The sequence below is a fragment of the Sarcophilus harrisii genome, chromosome 3 (assembly GCF_902635505.1).
Source record: "Sarcophilus harrisii chromosome 3, mSarHar1.11, whole genome shotgun sequence".
NCBI lineage: Eukaryota > Metazoa > Chordata > Mammalia > Dasyuromorphia > Dasyuridae > Sarcophilus > Sarcophilus harrisii.
Window position 1 is genome coordinate 477,287,105 of NC_045428.1, and position 20,462 is coordinate 477,307,566.

The window sequence follows — 20,462 nt, forward strand, 5'->3', positions numbered from 1 at the left end:
AATTATTACTGTGTTGTGTGGTCACTAGTCACAAAGGATAAGCCGTTAATATATATAACAATTCATTTTTCTTTTATGTAGTCTAACTAAATATACTATTCTTTTTTCTTCTTGTTGGTTCTCCAGTAGCCTTAATTAGCTATTTATTGTCAAGAGTTTTCTTTAACATCATGTATCACTAATCCTCACATAGTCACAATCAAAAGATGAAGGTCAAGTATCCTTAGGTTTACTCTGCAACAAATGACATTATCTTCACTCTTCTATCCTCCTCCTTATTTTTGGGCCAGGAGAGACATGTCCATGAGTAGTCAGTCAGTCAATTGACAGGCATTTATTAAGTACTTATTAGGGCCAGGCACTGTGCTCTGTGTTGGACAATTTAAGTCCAAATAATGAAACAACTACTACTTGAAATAAGCTTACCTTCAAATGTGGGAGAGAAGTCTGAATTGAATCCATAGATTGCTTTGATTGGGGGTAGAAAGGTTATGCTGAAGGGAGGAATACAGTAAAACTGGAAACCTAGAACAGAGGAGGTGATACAGGAAAGATGAAAGGGCAGTAATGAATCAAAGCACTTGTGAAACTGATGCTCATCTGTAAAGTGACCTAACACAATAAAATAAGATAAAGATTGAGTGCTACTATGCACCAAACACTGTGTTAAATACTGGGGATACAAATAAGAAAAAATAGTGCTTGCCCTCAAGAAGCTTTTGTTCTATTGGAAGAAGAGAACACACAAAAGAAAGCTGAAAAGTAAGGGAAGGGTATCTAGCTTGGGGGGCAGAATGGTGGTAGAGTCAAAACCTAACAGAAAAACTGAGGGGGAAATGAAGAACTGGCTGGGCTTTAGAGCTCTCTGTAAATGAGGGTTTGGGGAGAAGTTTTGCACCCCACCTTTTAGCCCTCCAAAATGATGATACCAACAATCATGAAAGTATTTCTTAAAGTCCTGTTTCATCTAAATATAAGTTCTCTAAAGAATCATGAGAGAATCCCATCTTGCTATTGGGGAATATTGTGATTGAAACTCCATCTCTCCTTTGCTTTCATCATACTCTGCTTTGCATTTTACATATCTGTGTACATGTATTACCTCATACCCAGTAAATTGTAAGCTTCTGGAAGTCAGTGATGCTGCCATCCTTTATCTTTGTGCCTTGTACATTGTAGGGTTTAATAAGTAAAATTAAACAAGAAGGAGGATTTCTTATGCATGAAATCAAAACTCCCTTAGGAGCCAAAAGGTCAGTTTTCTTCTTAAACCCTTTAATTAGCTGTCAAATTATAGTAGTTACAGATATGTAACCTAGATTTGCCATCAGGAGTCCCAGCTGGATTCAAAACATGGCTCAGAGATATGTTCTTAGTGTGATGATGAGAAAGTCACTTAATCCCTAAGATCCTAAATTTTTTGAGTAAAATGGTTTTATAGTTTTACTTATACTAGCTGCCTTGCAGTACTATTGTAAGAAAAACAGTTGGAAATCCTTCAGTCCTAAAGTGAATTGTTATTATTGTGACCTTGAGCTTTGATAACAAGTTAAACTAGAAGCAAATGTTTCATCTCACTCCAATCTACTGCCTGCTACAGTGTAATGAGAGCTGGAAGAACTGATGAATTCTAATACCCTTAGGAAAGTTCTAAGATAAATTCTGAGCTGACACCTCATTGCAGGGGACCAAATCAGGCCTGAACTTTCCCAGCCTCCCATCTTAGAAGACTTGATCCACAGATTCATCTACAGATAATTAAGTCTAAAAACAAAGAAGGCTGTTTTATTTAAACAAATCAGATAAAGACAAAAATAGGGATTTTTGAAAACATAACTTGATATGTTAGATCAAAAAAAATTCAACAAAGTATGACTTTAAAAATTTTTATTTCTGAACAAAACACATGATAATAACAACATTTTATGAATATAGTTAAAAGACAAAAATAATTAGGTCCTTAGGTATTATATAATAGGATAATAAGCAATAAATTACATAGTTAAATTATACACAGATTTTTCACTTTAATTACATGTTTAAAGGTGACATTTTGACCTTGAAGAGAAAGTCTGAATTTCTTACTTTCAAAGTATGCACTTGATTCAACTATAAATAAATTTGAATTTTCACATAAACAATTTGTGTCTGAGGTTAAAGGTAGAAGGGTTGGATTTAATTAAGCCTTTTACTGTGAGCCAGAGAGATACCAAGGAATAATGAGACAGGGACTAGAAACCAGCCTTGGAGCTAAAAAGGCTCAAATTCAAGTTCTATCTATGACACCTACTGGTTGTGTGACTTTGGACAAATCACCTGAATTCTCAGAACCCCTATGCAGCTCTCTGTGATTATAAATTAGAGAAAAGGGGTCAGCATTAGTGGGAACTCTCCACACCAAAAAATAAGATAAAAATCACAGTTTCAGAACAAAAGCCTATAGTGGTAGGTTTGAGTTTCTCCTGGACTATAGATGTTTCTCTTCTTTAAAATGGCTGAATTAAAAAATAGGGAGGTAAAATTATATTCAATTTACTACAGAGGCTTTTGAAAGGGTAAAGTACTAAAAAAAAATAGACTTCTATTCATTATTTTCTAAATCAATTTAAAAAATGTTTTTCATATTTATTCATTAAGTTTCGTGGGGATTATTTAATAATATATAAATAGGTTTATGTTTTTAATGTAGACTAGATTTTACACCCTGAAAAGAATAAGAATTCTTTCAGATGTATTAGTAGAGGGAAGGTTACCCTTTTCCCTCTTCATCACCATAAACATATGAAATAAAACATGGTTTTATCAAAGTAGGAAAAACCTAGTACAATTCTGAGCAAAGAGTTTATGTTCAATAAATTAAGGAACTCAAGTTAATTGTATCGGGCCATCAGCCCATGGATACTGTTTCTAACAACCAAACCAACTGTTGCTTTTCAGAACATGAGTAACTCGGTTCAAAATGACATCATATTCAAATTGCTTGGTTCCTTGGAAAAAGTAATAATGTCCTACAGAGAAAGAAAAAAACAAATATAAATTGATACATTCTCAGAATCATGGATTCTTAGAGTTGGAAGGATTTTTAGGTATGATGGAAGCCTAGCCTCTAGGTAAATAGGAAATTCATCTATAACATCTTCAGCTAATGATCACCCAAACTGAGTCAGTATTGGGGAACTTGGTAGTTCCCCCCAACCCATTTCATTCTATGTGTTTGTTGATTAATTAATTACTCATAAGTTTTATATACATCAAACAAAAATCTTTTATCCAATTTCCAAACCAGGATGTCTACACTCTATATCCTCCCGTAACAGGAACTTGGACTCTGCCCCCTAAGATCCTGGGCTCTGAAAGGTAAAGAATTACCTTATGTTGCCCTAAACCAGGCTACCCCATTCCCTAACCATTTCCAAATTGTCAGAGACTCCATAGTCTTCTCTCTTTCTACTTTTTCCAATTCTAACTTTATATGCTCTCTTCCTGTGTTAGAATATAAATTCATTGAAATCCATGATATCCTTTCTTAATTTTTGTAGCCCCTGCTTAGTGCCTGCCTTATAATAAGCACCTGATATATACTTTCTTATTCATTTATTTATCCATTCATGGGACAGTTTTAAAATGCTTGAAGACAGTTCACTTCTCCCTCCTCCCAAAATCTAATCTTTTTGAGATGAAATTTCTTTAGTTCCTTCAAATTGATGAGCATATGATTCAAATCCTTTCTTATTTTGATGGGGAAAAAAGAAGACATGGTAACATTTATAGTTAGAAATCAGGAAAGTATTAGAAACCCCAAAGGTAGCTCTTTTACATCCTGCTTAAGTTTCTCTGGGAAATTTTTTAACTTATCAATGACATTCCTAAATGTGATGCCTAGACTTGAATACAATGCTTCAGTTTTAGTCTAACTACAGCAGAGCCAGAGTTGATCAGGTTTGAGATTTTCAGTGTCTTTGATTCCATTCATTTTCTTGGCTTCTCTGTTGACTTATATTGAGTTTGCCATCCACAAAAACCCATAACTTTTTCATATCAAATGTTGTCTCTCTCTCTCTCCTTTTCTATTCTGTACCTTTGCTGTAGATTTTAAAAAGCTACATAATTCTACTTTTATCTTATTAGATATTATCTTTATTATGTTAAGACCATTGCTCTAGTCTCTCCAAGTCATTTTGTACCTTAACTTTTTCATCCAATGTATTTGTAGTCTCTCTCCCAGCTTTCTGACATCTATATATCCCATACACATCTCTGTTTTCTTAAATCTTGAAAAGGATCCCACTTGCATTTTTTAGAATTTTGGAAACCATTTAATGCCCCAATGCTTCTTAATGAGAATGGCTGTAATTTTTCTCTTTCTGGGATGGAAGTGAGGGTATGACAAAGTAAAAATGTTCATAGATAAATCTTACCCTGTGAGCAGTTTAATGGAAAGGGAATTGGATTTGATCCAGTTGATGGGATAAAATAACTATAAACATGTAGGACTGAAATTGTAGTGATCAAACGTGGACTTGGGTTAAGATAAGGGAAGAGAAAATGAACCTCCCTCCCTTCTTCACAGAGAAGGGAAATTATGGGTGTGAAAACTTGTCAAACTTGTTCATTTGAAATATTTTAAAATTAATGTTTGGAAATTTTAAACAGAAATAAAAAGAAACAAATAGAACCCTAAGATTACCCTGTCATAATGGTAGGGTGAGTGGCTAATTAGGAGATTTTGTGGGAAGAGTTCCTGTACTTGGTAAGTGAACAAAGGAACCACCCATGAGTAGTCATAATTTGTAATGCAATTTGTAATGCAAAAAGGAGCTTTAGATCCCTGGACAATGGTGTGTTCTACTAAGATTGTGTTACTTCTATCTGGATCCTTGCTGCCAAAAAATAACGGAACTTCTTATGTTACTGTTATAAAATTCTTTCTATATATCACAAACACCAAATTCAAGCCTGTCTTTTCTTCGTTTATCTGGGTTGGCCTGTCATAAGTCACAGGTCCCAATGATCATTGCTAGCTCTGCAGATCTTTGAGGCAATGCCAGCACTTTTAAGGAAAAGAGAAAAAGTGGGAAAACCCAGCCTTAAGGATTGTTCCTGGCATGCTCCCTTGTACCTCTATAAGGGAGTGAAGTTTTCCCAGTAATGTCCCATATAATCAGATACTTTCTTGGCCACTGAATTCAAGAATTTAGCTGAGAACACCAGGAAACTGAAGGTAAAGTCTCAGTGAAAGCTCCTCTGAATTTGAGAGACACTAACAGAGTGCCCCAGAAAATACTACAGTACAACTACCAAAATCTCGCTATTGGAAGCCTGGAAAGGATTGGGGACTTGTGTTATCTTTGCCAGTTTATTTCCATGGTTACCACATAATGGTAGAGAGACCTTTAGCTGGAGAATCTCAAAGAAGTTTCAGGTTTTCGAAATAGCTTCAAAATACTTACTGTTGTGGTAAAAGGCAGCTTCCACTTTAGGTCTAATTCCTGGAAATGCCCTAGCAATTTGTCTGGGATAATTTCTGTCCATTGATTGATTCCTCTCATCATATCTGAATGAAGAAATGCTTCATCAGAAATCTGGATAGTAATCAATTTATCCTCAAATCCCCCAAAGACTCTCTGATACTTAGATCCCTCCCTCCCTCCCTTCCTTCCTTCCTTCCTTCCTTCCTTCTTTCCTTCCTTCCTTCCTTCCTTCCTTCCTTCCTTCCTTCCTTCCTTCCTTCCTTCCTTCCTTCCTTCCTTTCTACCTTCTTTCCTTCCTTCCTTCCTTTCTTCTTTCCCTCTTTTCCTTCCTGGCTTCCTTTCTTCCCCCTTTACTTCCTCCCTCCCTCCTTCCTTTCCTTCCTTTCTTCTTTTAGTTCTGTATATATAGTTCCATGATCTTGGCAGTTAGCACTCTTTCCAAAAAGAACAAAATGACATAATGAAAAGAATTTCTTTAGGAGCTCAAGATGAACAGCTAGATGGTACAATGGATAGAACATTGACCCTGGAGCCAGGATGAGTTCAAATATAGCCTCAGACACTTAGTACTTACTAGCTTGTGACCCTGGGCAAGTCATTTAACTCCAAATTGCCTCACCCATAAAATAAAATCTTAAAAAGTACTTCATAAAAAAAGATCGAGGCCTTCTTTCTCTGCTTTCCCTCTTTCTTCCTTTATTCTTTTTTCCTTTCTTTCCCCTATCCCTCTTTCCCTCTTTTCCTTCCTTCCTTTAGTTCTGTTATCTATAATCCCATGATTTTTCCAAAAAAGAGTAACATGACAGTAAAAACAATATCTTTTTAAGATCAAGAGATCTAGATTTTAATCCTTACACAGAGAGGTATTTACTAGCTATGTGACCACAGACTGGTCATATAACCTCTTTGACCCTCAATAAACTAGAAGTGACATTCATGCACAATATTTTTATAGGATTATAGCAAATTAAACATTCGACCATGAGCTCCTATATCATTTCTTTAGAGAGTTGTCTCAAATGTGCATGATCCTTTTTTTTCTGCTTTTGTGGCTGTCTTCTTATAATTATCGGATTAATAATTATCTAGTCATTTCACTAAATTAGGGAAGGAAATTCTCTCCTTTTATATCCATCATTGGAACACCTTTCTTTCAAGGAGACCTTGGATATGTTTCCTTGTATTCAAGAGAATGGAGAGAGGAAAACAGTTGGGAATGGAAGCAGGATATGTACCCTGTTTTTCTTATTGAGCCATGCTTCCTCTCTTCTTTCTTCCCTTACCAATTCAGAGGATACAAAGCTCACTATATGCCAGAATTGGCATTAAATGAGTTATCACTTTGTAAGAATCTCCAGTTACTAACAATATTTGCTCTAATAGCTGGATTTCTCTGTCCAAGTTCAGACTGTTGCCTACTTTTTTTTTTTTTTTTTTGTCTTTACAACAATTATAAAACTGCTTTCCTCACTCATAGGTTGTCTTGCATAGTATTTAACTGTTGACTTCTCCCTTTATAGGACTGGAAGACTGAAGGAGAAGCCCCCAAGTCCACACCAATTCTGCCTTTCCATTATTAAGGCAATGGTATTAAAAAAAATAATCTCACCTCCAGTAATTATTTCCTACAAAGAAATAGGTTTTCCCAGTAAAGGGGTTATGAACAGCTGCATCAACTTTTTTCACATAGCTTGGGAAGCCCAAAGAATGGATGTTTCTTGGATATTGTGTTAGCAGAGTAGTTCCTCTGGTCACCCAGTACTTGTTATCTGTGAAGAAAAAATAACTTTATTTTAAAATGGTTTTCCTCTTTGCCCAAGATCCAAATGGGACTTTAAATGGACGAATTAATAAAATCTAAAGTATGAATTTTTTAAAAAGTAACAACCCTGCAATAATTAGCCAACAATCTATTCCATAAATCCAATCCAAATCCTTTCCATTTTTCCATAACAATGAATAGCTTGAAGAAATTTAAAAGTGAGAAGGGTAGAATGTGCAATTTAAAAAAAAATCAATGTAAGATGTCTCATTTTTTAAAGATCTTGGCCAATATTTTCAGTCTTATATTCAAGCTTCATTCATTTGCAGGACTACATCAATATTAATCATATTGAAAACAAAACTGAAGTTATCTTTTTAATAAGTAGGTTGGAAAGTAGAAATATATATATTTTTGGACATGTAAATGCACTGAGAATTAAGAAACCTATTTGAATTAACAAGAGTGTTCTTGATCAAAGTAAGCTATCCTTAATAATGCATTATTTTCCATTAATATGATCATCTTACTTTTCATACATTATCTTTATTTTTTAAAAATAATCTTATATTAGATGGTAGAATCCCCTTTATTTGAGATCTTCAGGTATGGAAGGGACAACTGATTACTTCATAGATAGATGAGTTGGACTGAATGTCTGTTAAAATCCTTTCCAATTGTATGATTATGATTTTGTGTTAATATGATCTAAGTATTGGGGCTGCTCTGGATGCTAGCTCACAGCAGAAAAGTCATTGTACTAAACAGTTTGTATATTCAAAAGATATATCAGTTAAGAATACCATACCATATAAAAACTATTAATATTCCCTTAAGTGTATTCACAGCCAAAAATAATGGAAAGAAAAGAATACAAGTATGGGTAGTCACCTTTAAAAAGAAAAACTTGATCCTTAGATTCTACTTCATAGGCAGCCTGAATGCCAGATGGTAAGGATGGCCAGAATGAAGAAAGCAAATCAACATTCACTTTTGGGTTCTGAGGTTGTGTCTGCCATAAAAACCTGATAGGAAAGACAATGCAAAGACAGAAAAATATTTCATTCTATATTCAAAAGACTAAATTCTGGTGTCAAGAAGATCTGAGTTCAAATCTGGTCTCAAACACTTTGTGACCCAAAAAAAGTCACTTAACTTCTATCTGCCTCAGTTTCCTCAACTATAAAATGGAAATAACAATTATATACATTTTCTGTGGTTATTGTGAGCATCCAATGAGATAACATATAAAGTGTATTTAGTATATCATAGGTACTTGAAAAATGTTCCTTTCTATCCTTCCAAGGAGATTGCAGCAGCAGCAGCTCCCATTTATTTCATCCTTTGATATTGTACCATGGGTTGTAAATAGTCCCATGATCCTCTAAAGGCTTCTCAGAAAACTAAAGATGTGCTTACTGTTGACTAACCACCAAAGTGAATACATTTCCTCCCATTCCTATACTGGTTAAAGCTTCTTTTGTGCTTCTTTATACTCTGTGCATTTGTGTCCAAGGCCACAATTGTCTTAGACACTGATACTCATGACCATAAGGGTCAGTCTAGTGTAATTCTTTTGGTAGCACCTGAAATCTTTCAACAGCATGGAATCAGGCTAATTCTTGACTAGAGCAAAAATAATGATGAGTGGGAGCATATACTCATCATTATTTTGGCCCTTGTTATTGGACTTCAAATGGACATTGCCTAGGCTTAATATAGGAGACTTAGATTATAATGTTGTCCCAGCCACATATGTAACGTTAATCAAATATGAGCATCAGTTTCCTCATCTTTCAAAAGGACATGATAATACTTGTCCCACCTAATTCACAGAATTGAAAAGATAAAACAGAATAATAGATGTGGAAAAATAAAATGTATTAGACAAATATTTGAGGACCATGATGGTAAGGATGATGGCTACATGGCCCAATGGTAAAATTTCTTCCAAGTTTTCAACTTTATTGTCAAAAAACAAATCTGCTTTTGTTCCTATGAGACACAAGCCCCAAACCTTCCCCCGCCCCCTTTGTCTCTTTTGAATAGCTTTGAATATTTTTTTCATGCTTTAAAAGCAAACTTTCTTCTTATGTTACACAGATCTCATCTTATCTAATGTTAATCCATCTAGTCCACTTAACTCAAAAGAAAGTCAGTTAAACGGATTATCATTAGATGAAGTAATCAACCAATTAACATTTTCTTTTTTTCCCCCAATGCTTTATTTGACACTATATAGATAGAAACTGGCATCCACTGACATAGTTGCCAATAACGTTCAAACTTTCTTCCACCTTTCTAAAACTATTCTCTTATCTGTAAAATGGAGGTTTTAGGTTATAAATTACAACCTAGTAAAGGAATATGGTTTGCTGAATTCAGAATTAGAATAGTTGGCTTTAAATCTAGCCATTACCACCTACTACCAGTATGGTACTATAGTACCATAGCAGTCAGCTCATCACTGTAAGTTTCAGTTTTCTTATTTGTAAAATGAAAGGGTCAGTCAACAAAATTTATTGAAAATCTACTGCATAACAGGTATTAAACTAAGCATTAGAAATATCTAGAAAATAGTCCTTGTCTTCAAGGAGCTTCCAATCTAATGGGGAAGATAAGGAGTTAACAATTATATATAAATAATTATATACAAATTATATACAAATAATTATAAAAATATAATACAAAAATCTATGTATAGAGTTGAGCTAAGTAATAAGAACTAATCTTTCTATAGCATTTGAATGTTTTCAAAGAAAATTACAGATCTTATCTCATTTGATACCAAGAACAACTTTATGAGGCAGGTGCTATTATTGTATTAATTTTATAGAGGAGATAACTGAATTTGAGAGACATTAAATGACTTGTCCAGGGTAGTACTGCTAGGTGTCTATTGCAGGTTTGAATCTAGGACTCCAAGCCCTGACCTGAGCAAATAGTTATAATTTTATAATTCTAAAGTCCTGCAAGTTTATTTCAAAAGTTCACTTACCTGTCTTTAAAAAAAAGTATTTTTCCTCGGAGTGTAGTAATGGCATCAAATGTCATGAAGGAGTCACAGATGTTTGGCTTTGTGGTAGGTTTGGAAGGTAATTCTGGTGATCTAGAAGGACGATTCACTGGACCCCCTGAAGAAACAAGTCCCAGATATATTTGAAAATCTTTGTATGCTACTATATGAGGAAAACCATAGCATAAAACCTATGGGATTCTTTTAAAACATGACACATTTTCTTGCACAATAATGAAATGGAAATTACTATTCTATCTCTAAAACAATTAATTGATTGGTGGTTTTAAAAAATATTACTTGACATGATTTTATATAATAGTTTCTACTGGCTAAATAAAAAAGGAAACCCTATTTTCATTTACTTTATCTCAGTTTTACTTTCTGAATTCTCTTGTAACTTTTCCAATGGAATTACTCCTTTCTTTGACACATTTCAAAATGGAAAATTAGTTTGATGGAGTAGGAAATGTACTGGTCTGGGAGATAGGAACCCTAGGTTCTAGGCCTGAAACATCCCACTAGTTGAAAGGATGACTTTTATAAAGTCAATTCATCTCTCTAGGTCTTCATTTATAAAATCAGAGGGCTGGACTAGGTAATTACTAATCTTGTGATTCCATGACCTTATTCCCTCATATTCACAAGAGATATTGGATGATGTTATGGTGCCTACCATAGAGGGACTGAATGCCTTTGATATCATCCTGAGAAAGACGGAATTGCCTTGGGTCGGTGCCTTTGTAGGTGGGATACATTAAAGCTTGTGGATCCCTGGAATGATGAAGACCTAGTGAATGGCCAAATTCATGAGCAGCAACAAGGAACAAGTTGTATCCTAAAAAAGAAACATTCTAGGTAAAAATCAATGACATTCATAGGCAAGTATTAAATAAAGGATACAGTTATACAAATAAAATGGATCTAGATGTGTAGCACAACTTTGGGGGTCTTCTATTACAGTTACCCAGTGCAAATGACCAGTGATCTAGCTAAATTATCTCTTTTCAATCTTTCTGCTCTTCAGAGCCCATTCAGCTACTTTAAGAGCTCCCATATCAGATATCAGCAAGGAGGAAGCTGAAAAGGGAGGAACTGGATGCAAGAAGGAGAGAAAGAGGCACGTTTTTATGTTTTATTTAGGTTTATTGATTTTGAAAAGTAAAGATCTCTGATAATAAAAGCTTTTCTAGCCAGTAAAAATATTACCATTCCTTACTCCTAGATATTCTTTCTTCCATTTTTTTGTAACACTATTTTCTTCTAATTTTTCTCCTAGATACTATCTCTTCCTTGGTTTTTTTTTTTTTTGTGACATCATTTTCTTCTGATTCTCCTCCTATATATCTGTCCACTTTTCAGTTTCAATTGCTGAGGCATCATCTAATCCTGACTCCTCTGTGGGGATGCCCCAGAGCTCTGTTCTGGGTCTTCTTTCTCTCTCCACTCTCTCAGTGAGATCATGTTCTATTTCATTTTTAGCCTTTTATCTTTTGAGTCTAGCACAGTGTCTGGCTTATCAGAGATACTCATTAAATGCTTGTGAAAGAAAAAGAGGATAGTCTCCCTCTCAGAAATGTGAAGAAAAGAGAAATTTATGGCTAAAAAAGAAAGAGAATATTTTGAAATATAAAATGGATAATTTTGATTATGTTAAATGTAGAAATTTCTGCACAAACAAAACCAATGCAGGCAAGCTTAGAAGGGAAGCAGAAAGCTGGGAGAAAGTTTTACAACCAATGTTTCTGATAAAGGTCTCATTTCTAAAATATATAGAGAATTGGCTCAAATTTAGAAGAATACCAATTATTCCCCAATTGATAAGTGTATCAAAGGATATGAACAGACCATGTTTAGATAAAGAAATTAAAGTCATTTCTAGTCTTATGAAAAAATCCCCTATATCATAATTGATTAGAGAAATGCAAATTAAGACAACTTTGAGGTACTTCTTTACACTTCTCAAATTGACTAAGATGATAGGAAAAGATAATGATGAATATTGCAGGGGACATGAGAACACTGGGACTCTAATGCATTGTTGATGGAGTTGCAAAATGATCTAAATGTTATGGAGAGCAATTTGGAATTGTGACCGAAGGGCTATCAAACTGTGCATACTTTTTGATCCAGCAGTGTCTCTACTGGGTCTGTATCCCAAAGAAATTATATTTAAAAAAGGAAAGGAACACACATGTTCAAAAATGTTTGTAAGCAGCCCTTTTTGTAAGGTCAAGAAACTGAAAATTGAGTAGAGGCTCATAACTTGGAGAATGGCTGAATAAGTTATGATATCTGAATGTTAGGGAATATTATTGCCCTATAAGAAATGATCAGCTTTCAGATTTCAGAAAAGCTTGGAAAGACTTACATGAAATGATGCTGAGTGAAGTGAGCAGAATCAACACAACATTGTACACAGTAACAACAAGATTATGTGTTGATCAACTGTAATGGACTTGGCTCTTTTCAACAATGAGTTGAACCAAGGTAATTCCAATAGACTTGAAATGGAAAGTGACATCTGCATCAGAGAGAGAACTATGGAGACTTAATGCAGATCAAAGTATTTTCACTTTGTTGTTGTTGTTGTTGTTTGCTTATTTTTTCCTTTCTTGTATTTTTTTTCCCTTTTGATCTGAAGTTTCTTACACAGCAAGACAAATATGGAAAATGTTTAGAAGCATTGCATATGTTCAACCTATATCAGATTGCTTGCTGTCTTGGAAAGGGGGAAAGCAGGAATCATGGAAAAAAAATTTTGGAACATAAGGTTTTACACAGGTGAATACTATCTTTGCATGTATATGGAAAAATAAAATATTATTGGAAAAAATAAAGACCTGAGACAGGATGTAAAAAGAAAAAGAAAAAAAGGAAAAGGAAATAACAAGGAAGGAAGCAGGGAAGAAAGGGAGAAAGGAACTTATATCTGAGTTCTCTGGTATCATTTGTAGAATAAACACAATAAGAGGATTTTTTTTTCAACCTACCATTTGTGCCTACTGTCCAGCCTTCATCCTCATCAAAGTGAGCATCTCCTCCAATACCAGGACCAGGAGCGTAGGCATGAGCCAAAGTGCCATGGCTGCCATCAAAAGGATAAAAGTCACCATGATCTTAGAAGAAAGAAATGCAAAAATGAACTCTTCTCTTCATATTATCAGCTATACTGAGAATTATCTTGATAAAGTAAGTATAACATCTTAAGGGCTATTTTACCTCCAGATGCAAAAGATATCATTATATCTGCTTCTCCTGCATAAATCCTTTTAAATGTTAGGGGGGTTACATTGCTCCATACTTCAAAAGCTTTCTTGATGGCATAATCCACCTCAGCTTTGGAAATGTCAGGAGTATAATTCTTTATTCTTTATTTAAAAAAAAATGAGAAAAACAATAAAAGTTATTGGTTGATATTGAAATAGAGTACCTCATTCTTTTACCATTAGGGGGGCAATAAGGCATTTGATAGCAATGAATTTTACAGATAATTGAAGTTTTGTTTCCTTTAGCTATTTCAAAAGAAAATATTTTTTTAATGAAATATGCTTCCTAAGGATTTTCCTCATAATCTCAGTTATTAGCACTTAGTTCCTCTTGAAATGAATCTGTATTTCTTTATTATATATTTTATTGTTACTAACCTGTATACATGTCTAATCCTCCTAATAAAATTTAAACTTCTTGAACAAGGGATTAATTCATTTTTTTCTTTGTATTTCCCTCATCTAGTCCAATACCTGGTACACTATAAATGCTTAATATTTTTTTCATAATTATAACTTTTTATTGACAGAACCCATGCCTGGGTAATTTTTTACAACATTATCCCTTGCACTCACTTCTGTTCTGACTTTTCCCCTCCCTCCCTTCACCCCCTCCCCCAGATGGCGAGCAGTCCTATATATGTTGAATATGTCGCAGTATATCCTAGATACAATATATGTGTGCAGAACCAAACAGTTCTCTTGTTGCACAGGAAGAATTGGATTCAGAAGGTAAAAATAACTCGGGAAGAAAAACCAAAATGCAAACAGTTGACATTCATTTCCCAGTGTTCTTTCTTTGGGTGTAGCTGCTTCTGTCCATCATTGATCAGTTGAAACTGAGTTAGATCTCTGCTTAATATTTTTTAAAGATTATTCTTTTTTTTGTTTTCAATTCCAAATTATTTTTTCTTTCTGCCTCTCCTCTAGTCACAGAGAAGATAAGCAATGTTTCATGTTTGAATTTCCATGACCCCATTTTTGGGATTTTCTTGTCAAAGATACTGGAAAGATTTGCCATTTCCTTCGCTAGCTCATTTTACAGATAAAGAGAAAGAAACAAACAGGGTTAAGTGACTTGCCCAGGGTCACATAACTAGTAAGTACTAAACAAATGTTAGTTGACTTTACCCAACTTCTTATTCTGGCTCAATCACTGACAATTATAAAAATGCACTATGATCACAATGCCTCTACTATATTGGGTCAGTGGGTAGGCAGGAATATTGACTTGTTAACAATAATCCATACAGTTCTGCTTGAATAGTTCTTTATGCAATTTGCCCCCTTGATTTCAGGCAATTATTCCTTCCTTCCTTCAGCGAATACTGATAGAGCAACTACTATGTGGAAAATACTGCACTTAGAGACGCTGTCTTCATGGAGCTTCCATTCTCTAAGGGGAGAACATTGGCTTAGGATTCAGAGGACCTTCATTCAAATTATGGCTCTTCCATGAGCCTCTTCAAATAATTTCTCTTCTCAGTCTTCTCATTTATAAAATGAGGGAATTTGACCTGATGACCTCTGAGGTCCTAAAGACCCTAAGAGATCTCTTGGACTCATAGATATAGAAAAGGTAGAGACCCTCAGAGGTCATCTGAAATAAACCTACTGATTTACATAAACACACATATAGATATATATGGCACTCACTAGTTGTATGACCCTGGGCAAGTCACAACTCCAATTGCCTCTAAAAATATATTAATAATAAGAAAAGCTCAAGGATAAATTTAAAGCAAGCAAAGAAAATATGTCCTAGAACAGGAAGGGACCTGCAAAGTGACCTAATTCAAGCACTCATTAACAGATAAATAAGAAAACTGTGGTCAAGAAAGAGGCCATAATTTAAGATACACAGCTTTAAATTTCAGGATTAATGTTTTAAAAAACAATAGGAAGCCCCCGGAAGATCTGAGCAAAAAGGTGACACGATCAGAGGTTTGCTTTAGGACAATTCAGTTAATATCCAATGTAGAAAAGATTGTAGGCAGTAATTATAGGAGGGGAGGAGACAAGTTAGGAACTGATTTCAGTAATTCAGAGGAAAGAAAAAATAATGGATAATAATAGCACTCACCTTGCTGGGTTGTTGTGAAGATCAAATAAGATAATAATTATGAAATATTTGACACGTAAATATTTGACATATTTGACACATTTATGACGCATTACATAAATATTAGTTATTATTATTATTATTATCAAAACAATGAAGAACATCAGGAAAGAGGGAGGACATATAAAAGCAAATGATGGAACTAGAGAAAGAGCCATTAGCAAGAATAAGATCCAGAGTCAGAGAATTTCAGAGTTAGAAAAGATCTCTGAAACCATATAGTCCATTACAAATTTGATAAGTGCTGTTTAATCTTCACTTGGTGTCCTATGATAAGAGGAAATGCCTGTTTTCCAGGCAATCTGATACACTTTTGGACGGCTCCAACAATTAGAAAAGTTGCCCTTAGTTTATTTCTTGAAACTTCTATCCAATGGAGTAAAATAAAACTAGACTAATCTCTCTGTCATGTGCTAGACCTTCATATTCTTGAGAACAACTATTGTGCTCTTCATAAGTTCTATTAATCCATCCTCCTAGAATATGAAGTTGAATTTCTATACCATTCTGATTGTCCTCTACTGCATATTAATATCCTTTTTCAAATGGGGTAGTAATATATTAAATATTATTTCACCAAGGTAGAATATAAGTAGAACTATTACTTCTTTATTCCTGTATGTTCTTCCTCTCTTAAGACGGTCTAAAATTAAATAAAATTCCACATTGTATATTTGACTCATCTGAAGTTCACAGTTGCATTAAAACCCCCAAATCTTTACAAAGTGCTGTCTTTTCCTGAATCTCTCATCTTCTACCAAGCTGCTTTTTTTGTAAAATTTCATATGTATCTTCAATAATGATCATCTTCCTAAATGTGTCTAGTCTGACAAGAACTTTCTGAAATCTTCCTCTATCATCCATTGAACTATTTCTCCCAGCCTTGTGTCATCTGCTCTTTTTATAAGTATGATATCTATTCCTTTATCCAAGTTATTAATTTTTAAAAAAAATTTTCTATAGCATAGGCTAAGCAGAGATTGCTGGACCATTCTACTATGGCTGTCCTTTCAGCTCAATATAAAATCAGTAATGACTACTCTTTAAGCCTGGTGACCCGGACATAATCCAGTAAATTATTCTCTCAAATAGCCCATGTCTCTACATCTTTTCCATAAATTATGATAAAAGAGAAATTATTAAATTCTTTTCTAAAATTTGGGGAAACTTGCTGTACGATCCTGAACAAGTCACTTATTCCTCTTTTCCTCAATTTCCTTACCTGTAAAATGAGATGAAAAAGGAAATGGCAAATTACTCTACTATCTGCCACCAAAAAACCCCAAGTGAGATCATGAAGAGTCAGACATGATTGACAAACGACTGAACAATAAGTCAGCAGATTCAAGATTGTGTACAACAGGTTTCATAACCCCTGATCATGATCTTTAGTATTTGAGCTTTAGGAAATTAATTTGGTCAAACAAAGGACATATTCAATTTCATATTTGAAACTTTAAGCATTTGTAGTTCTATGTCCTAAAATATGGAAGGTTCCATTATTTCCAGATAAGCCAAGTGTTACTATGCATAAAAATATGTTACCTGTAGGTAAGATCATATTTCTTCCATTTTGGTCGATTTGGAAATACACTAAACTCATGCATATCAGGAACTCCACATCGAGGTTTGTGCATCACTTCCAAAGTTGTTGAATCCAATATACCTGTCACATTTATCCCAAAGAACTCTTGCATTTCCTCAATCTTCTGCTTGATAGGATTATTGTCTTTTGCTTTGTTCAATTGTGTTACTTCCATTTTTAAGCCATAAAAATTTTCAAGATAAGTCTAAGGAAAGCAAGAAACATAAGAAGAAATTATCCCCTCTGTAAACTTCTTTCAGCTCTCATTTAATCAGCATAGGAAAATGAAAAGAATTGGTTCAAAATTAAGTAAACAGAAGCAAGAAAATAATATTCGCAAATACATCAATGCAAATGAAAAGGACAAGTGAATAAAACTGAGCACGGTGTAATTATATCAACTAATCTTGGTCCAGAAGAAGAGATGAGAAAATTTACTTCCCTCCCTCTCTCATTTCCAGAGGTTAAGATCATGGGTGCAGAGTATCATATAAACTCTCAGATGTGGTCATTATGTTGGTTAATTTTGCTAAATTGTTTTTTCTTTCCCACATCTCTTTCTTTTTAATTCTTTCTTACGAGGGATGAATCTCTTGGTAAGTGAGAAGGAAGTGATATATTAGGAAATTGCTTTTTCATCTATGAACATATGGCTGAGAGAAGTTGACCATGGGATCTTTGATTCATCCTTGCTGTCTGAAGACCACAGAATGGTGAACTGTGGGATAAAACCTAATACTCAGTTTCTCTTTTCTGGGGAAGTAGGGGCATGGTAGAATAGAGTTCTCAGTCTGATTTCACTTGGTGTGGGAACTTGTTCAATCTCAACAATTGTTCTATAATTTGTAATCTTTAAGAATTGTTTGGAGCATTGACAGATTAAGTCACTTGTCCCTAGTTCCATGGACTGTATGTCAGAAAGGAGAACCTGACCCTACCTCTTCCTCAATCTAAGAAATAATCATGCTATCTCTCCATCAGATAGCTAGAAACTTTGTACTGACTATGGTAGTCTCACTTGGACTGTGGTGGTTTCCTTGTACTAAATTATCACTCCTCCAATCTTGATTATGTTTTGATTTTGATATGCTTTCTCTGCTGCTTATGCATCCTTTTAGAACAATATTTCATCTGAAACTTAAAAGAAATTTAAATTCACATGAAAAAGATAGACATACAAACATGTCCCTTAGTCTATTAACCTTAAGAGGAAAATACCCAATTTTTAAAAAAATATATTCCCATTGATCCTAGTATCTCTCCATTTCCTCTGGCAGTAAGACAAATAGGGGAAAGAGTTAAGGTTATTCCATCCAAACAGCAATGAAAGAGAAAACAGTTGGGAGTGGGATCAACCTGGATTATCCAGATGATTTGCCAGTATTGAGGGGACTGACATGCTAAAGATGAATATTAATATTGTAGGTGAAAATATATCTCCATGTACTATCACATCTCCAATTCATGATTGCATTTTCCCCCTTTTTTTCAAAATATAAACATTAGGAATATAGTTTCCTCTCTATCCCCAGCTCAAAATGCTACTTCAAACCCAAAACTTTTTCGCTTAAAAAATTCTTACGTGGCAAAGGAAATTATGTATACAAAACAGACTTGAAGTAGTAATTACTAGTCTTCTCAGTAGATTTGGTGGATTTTCTACTGCTGTTCCATGCCACTTTTAAATTAATACTTTTCAAAATAAAATCAGCAAATCAACATTAATTGAGAATCTACTATAACTGAATATTTAGTAAGCACCTTTATTGGACAATAAAGCCATTGACTAATTTTCTGCCAAGGCACTACATACAAAGAATACATAGAGGGCAGCTAACTGATGCAGCGGATAGAGCACCAGCCCTTAAGTCAGGAGGACCTGAGTTCAAATGTGGCCTCTGACATTCAACACATCCTAGCTGTGTGACCCTGGGCAAGTCACTTAATCCCAATTGCCTCAGGGGGAAAAAAGAATACATATAATTGTTTATTCACTGCAGGGAAAAAACTTACCGTTGCAAATGCGGCCTCATTGATTGCTGAGAAAGAAGAAGAGATAGAGGCATATACAACCAATATTAGCAGAAAGAGCTTCATTCTGCCTTTTAGCTGAAGCCAGGTCACTCTCTTCTTTTTCCATACAAGATTCTCCAATGGTCCCTCTTTATATATACTTGGACTGGCTTTAACAAAGCCAGTCACTCACTAGAGTGACTCATCGTTCATATCATCCTTTGATGTGTCACCAGGGCATGTAAGCACATGTATAGCTCTCTTCCAGGACAAGGAAGAGACCCACAAATATCCTCTAATATAAACATAAGGGACCTACAATTCAAGTAGCCTTTAAGGTCTTACCTTTGCCAGTCAGATATGGCATTAGTGCTAGCTTTCTGGTTTTTTGTTCAATTACAAAACATTTATTGCATTCTGATGTGTTGCCCAGAGTAGCTTCTTCTAAGTCCCAACTACAATCCCATCTTTTACTGGAAACTTACCCTAGTGCATCACAATTCTAGTGCTTTCCCTCTATTAATTATTTCCTATTTATCCTGACTATAGCTTTAGAGGGAGGGAAGAAAGAAAGAAAGAGAGAAAAAGAAAGAGACAGATAGACACAGAGACAGAGATATGACAGACAGACAGATGTGTGTATGTGTGCATCTAATTTTGTTCTGTTTTTATTTGCATGCTGTCCCCCCCTCCCTTAAATCCAATTCACTTGCATCACCTCTCTGATGTCTTGGTGTTCTTCAAGAACAAAGAACAAACAACAAAAACAAGCTCCCTGAGGACAAGGACTTGCCTCTCTTTGTATCCCTAGCACTTAGCACAGTGCCAAGTACATAGTGGACTCTTAAAAAATGTTTATTGATTAATTGATTGAGAATAAATACTTCATAAATGATTGTTAATTTTAAATTCCCTAGCACAAGCAGTCAGTAAAATGAGCTGAGGAAGGTAATGGCAAACCACTGTTGTATCTTTGCAAGATAAGTCCAAAAAGGGTTACCAAGGGTCAGATATGAGGGAATACAACTAAAAACAAGTCAGTTAGCAATGCTAACAATTAGATGGATAAAGACAACTCAGAACTTCGTTCATACAGTGGAGCCTCTGTATATTCCTTCAGAAGCATAAAAATTAGAGCTAGAAAGGGTCTCAGAGATCATTTAATCTCTATATTTTACAGGGAATGATCACTGGACCGCAGATATTAAACTAGAAGTCCTTTAT

General features: G+C 34.7%; 1 protein-coding gene across 1 annotated transcript; it reads right to left on the minus strand.

The window, feature by feature from the left end:
• Window positions 1–1,887: 1,887 nt before the first annotated feature.
• On the minus strand, window positions 1,888–19,371 carry LOC100915322 (macrophage metalloelastase). Its single transcript, XM_003764290.3, has 10 exons — window positions 19,239–19,371; window positions 17,186–17,430; window positions 13,472–13,620; window positions 13,243–13,368; window positions 10,926–11,087; window positions 10,232–10,367; window positions 8,125–8,258; window positions 7,081–7,240; window positions 5,451–5,554; window positions 1,888–3,008 (listed from the first exon to the last, which is right to left on the minus strand). Exons 1-10 carry the CDS (start codon window positions 19,320–19,322, stop codon window positions 2,908–2,910), a joined length of 1,401 nt encoding a protein of 466 aa, XP_003764338.1. The 5' UTR covers window positions 19,323–19,371; the 3' UTR covers window positions 1,888–2,907.
• Between the last annotated feature and the right edge of the window lie 1,091 nt (window positions 19,372–20,462).

Bases quoted from the DNA above. Each gene is read 5' to 3' on its own strand.
- LOC100915322 (XM_003764290.3), bottom strand. From the start codon at position 19,322: ATGAAGCTCTTTCTGCTAATATTGGTTGTATATGCCTCTATCTCTTCT. The intron at 10,368-10,925 runs GTAGGCACCATA...TTGTTTCTTCAG, and splicing joins AGGCATTCAGTCCCTCTATG to GGGGTCCAGTGAATCGTCCT. The intron at 3,009-5,450 runs GTAAGTATTTTG...CTTTCTCTGTAG, and splicing joins AGCTGCCTTTTACCACAACA to GACATTATTACTTTTTCCAA.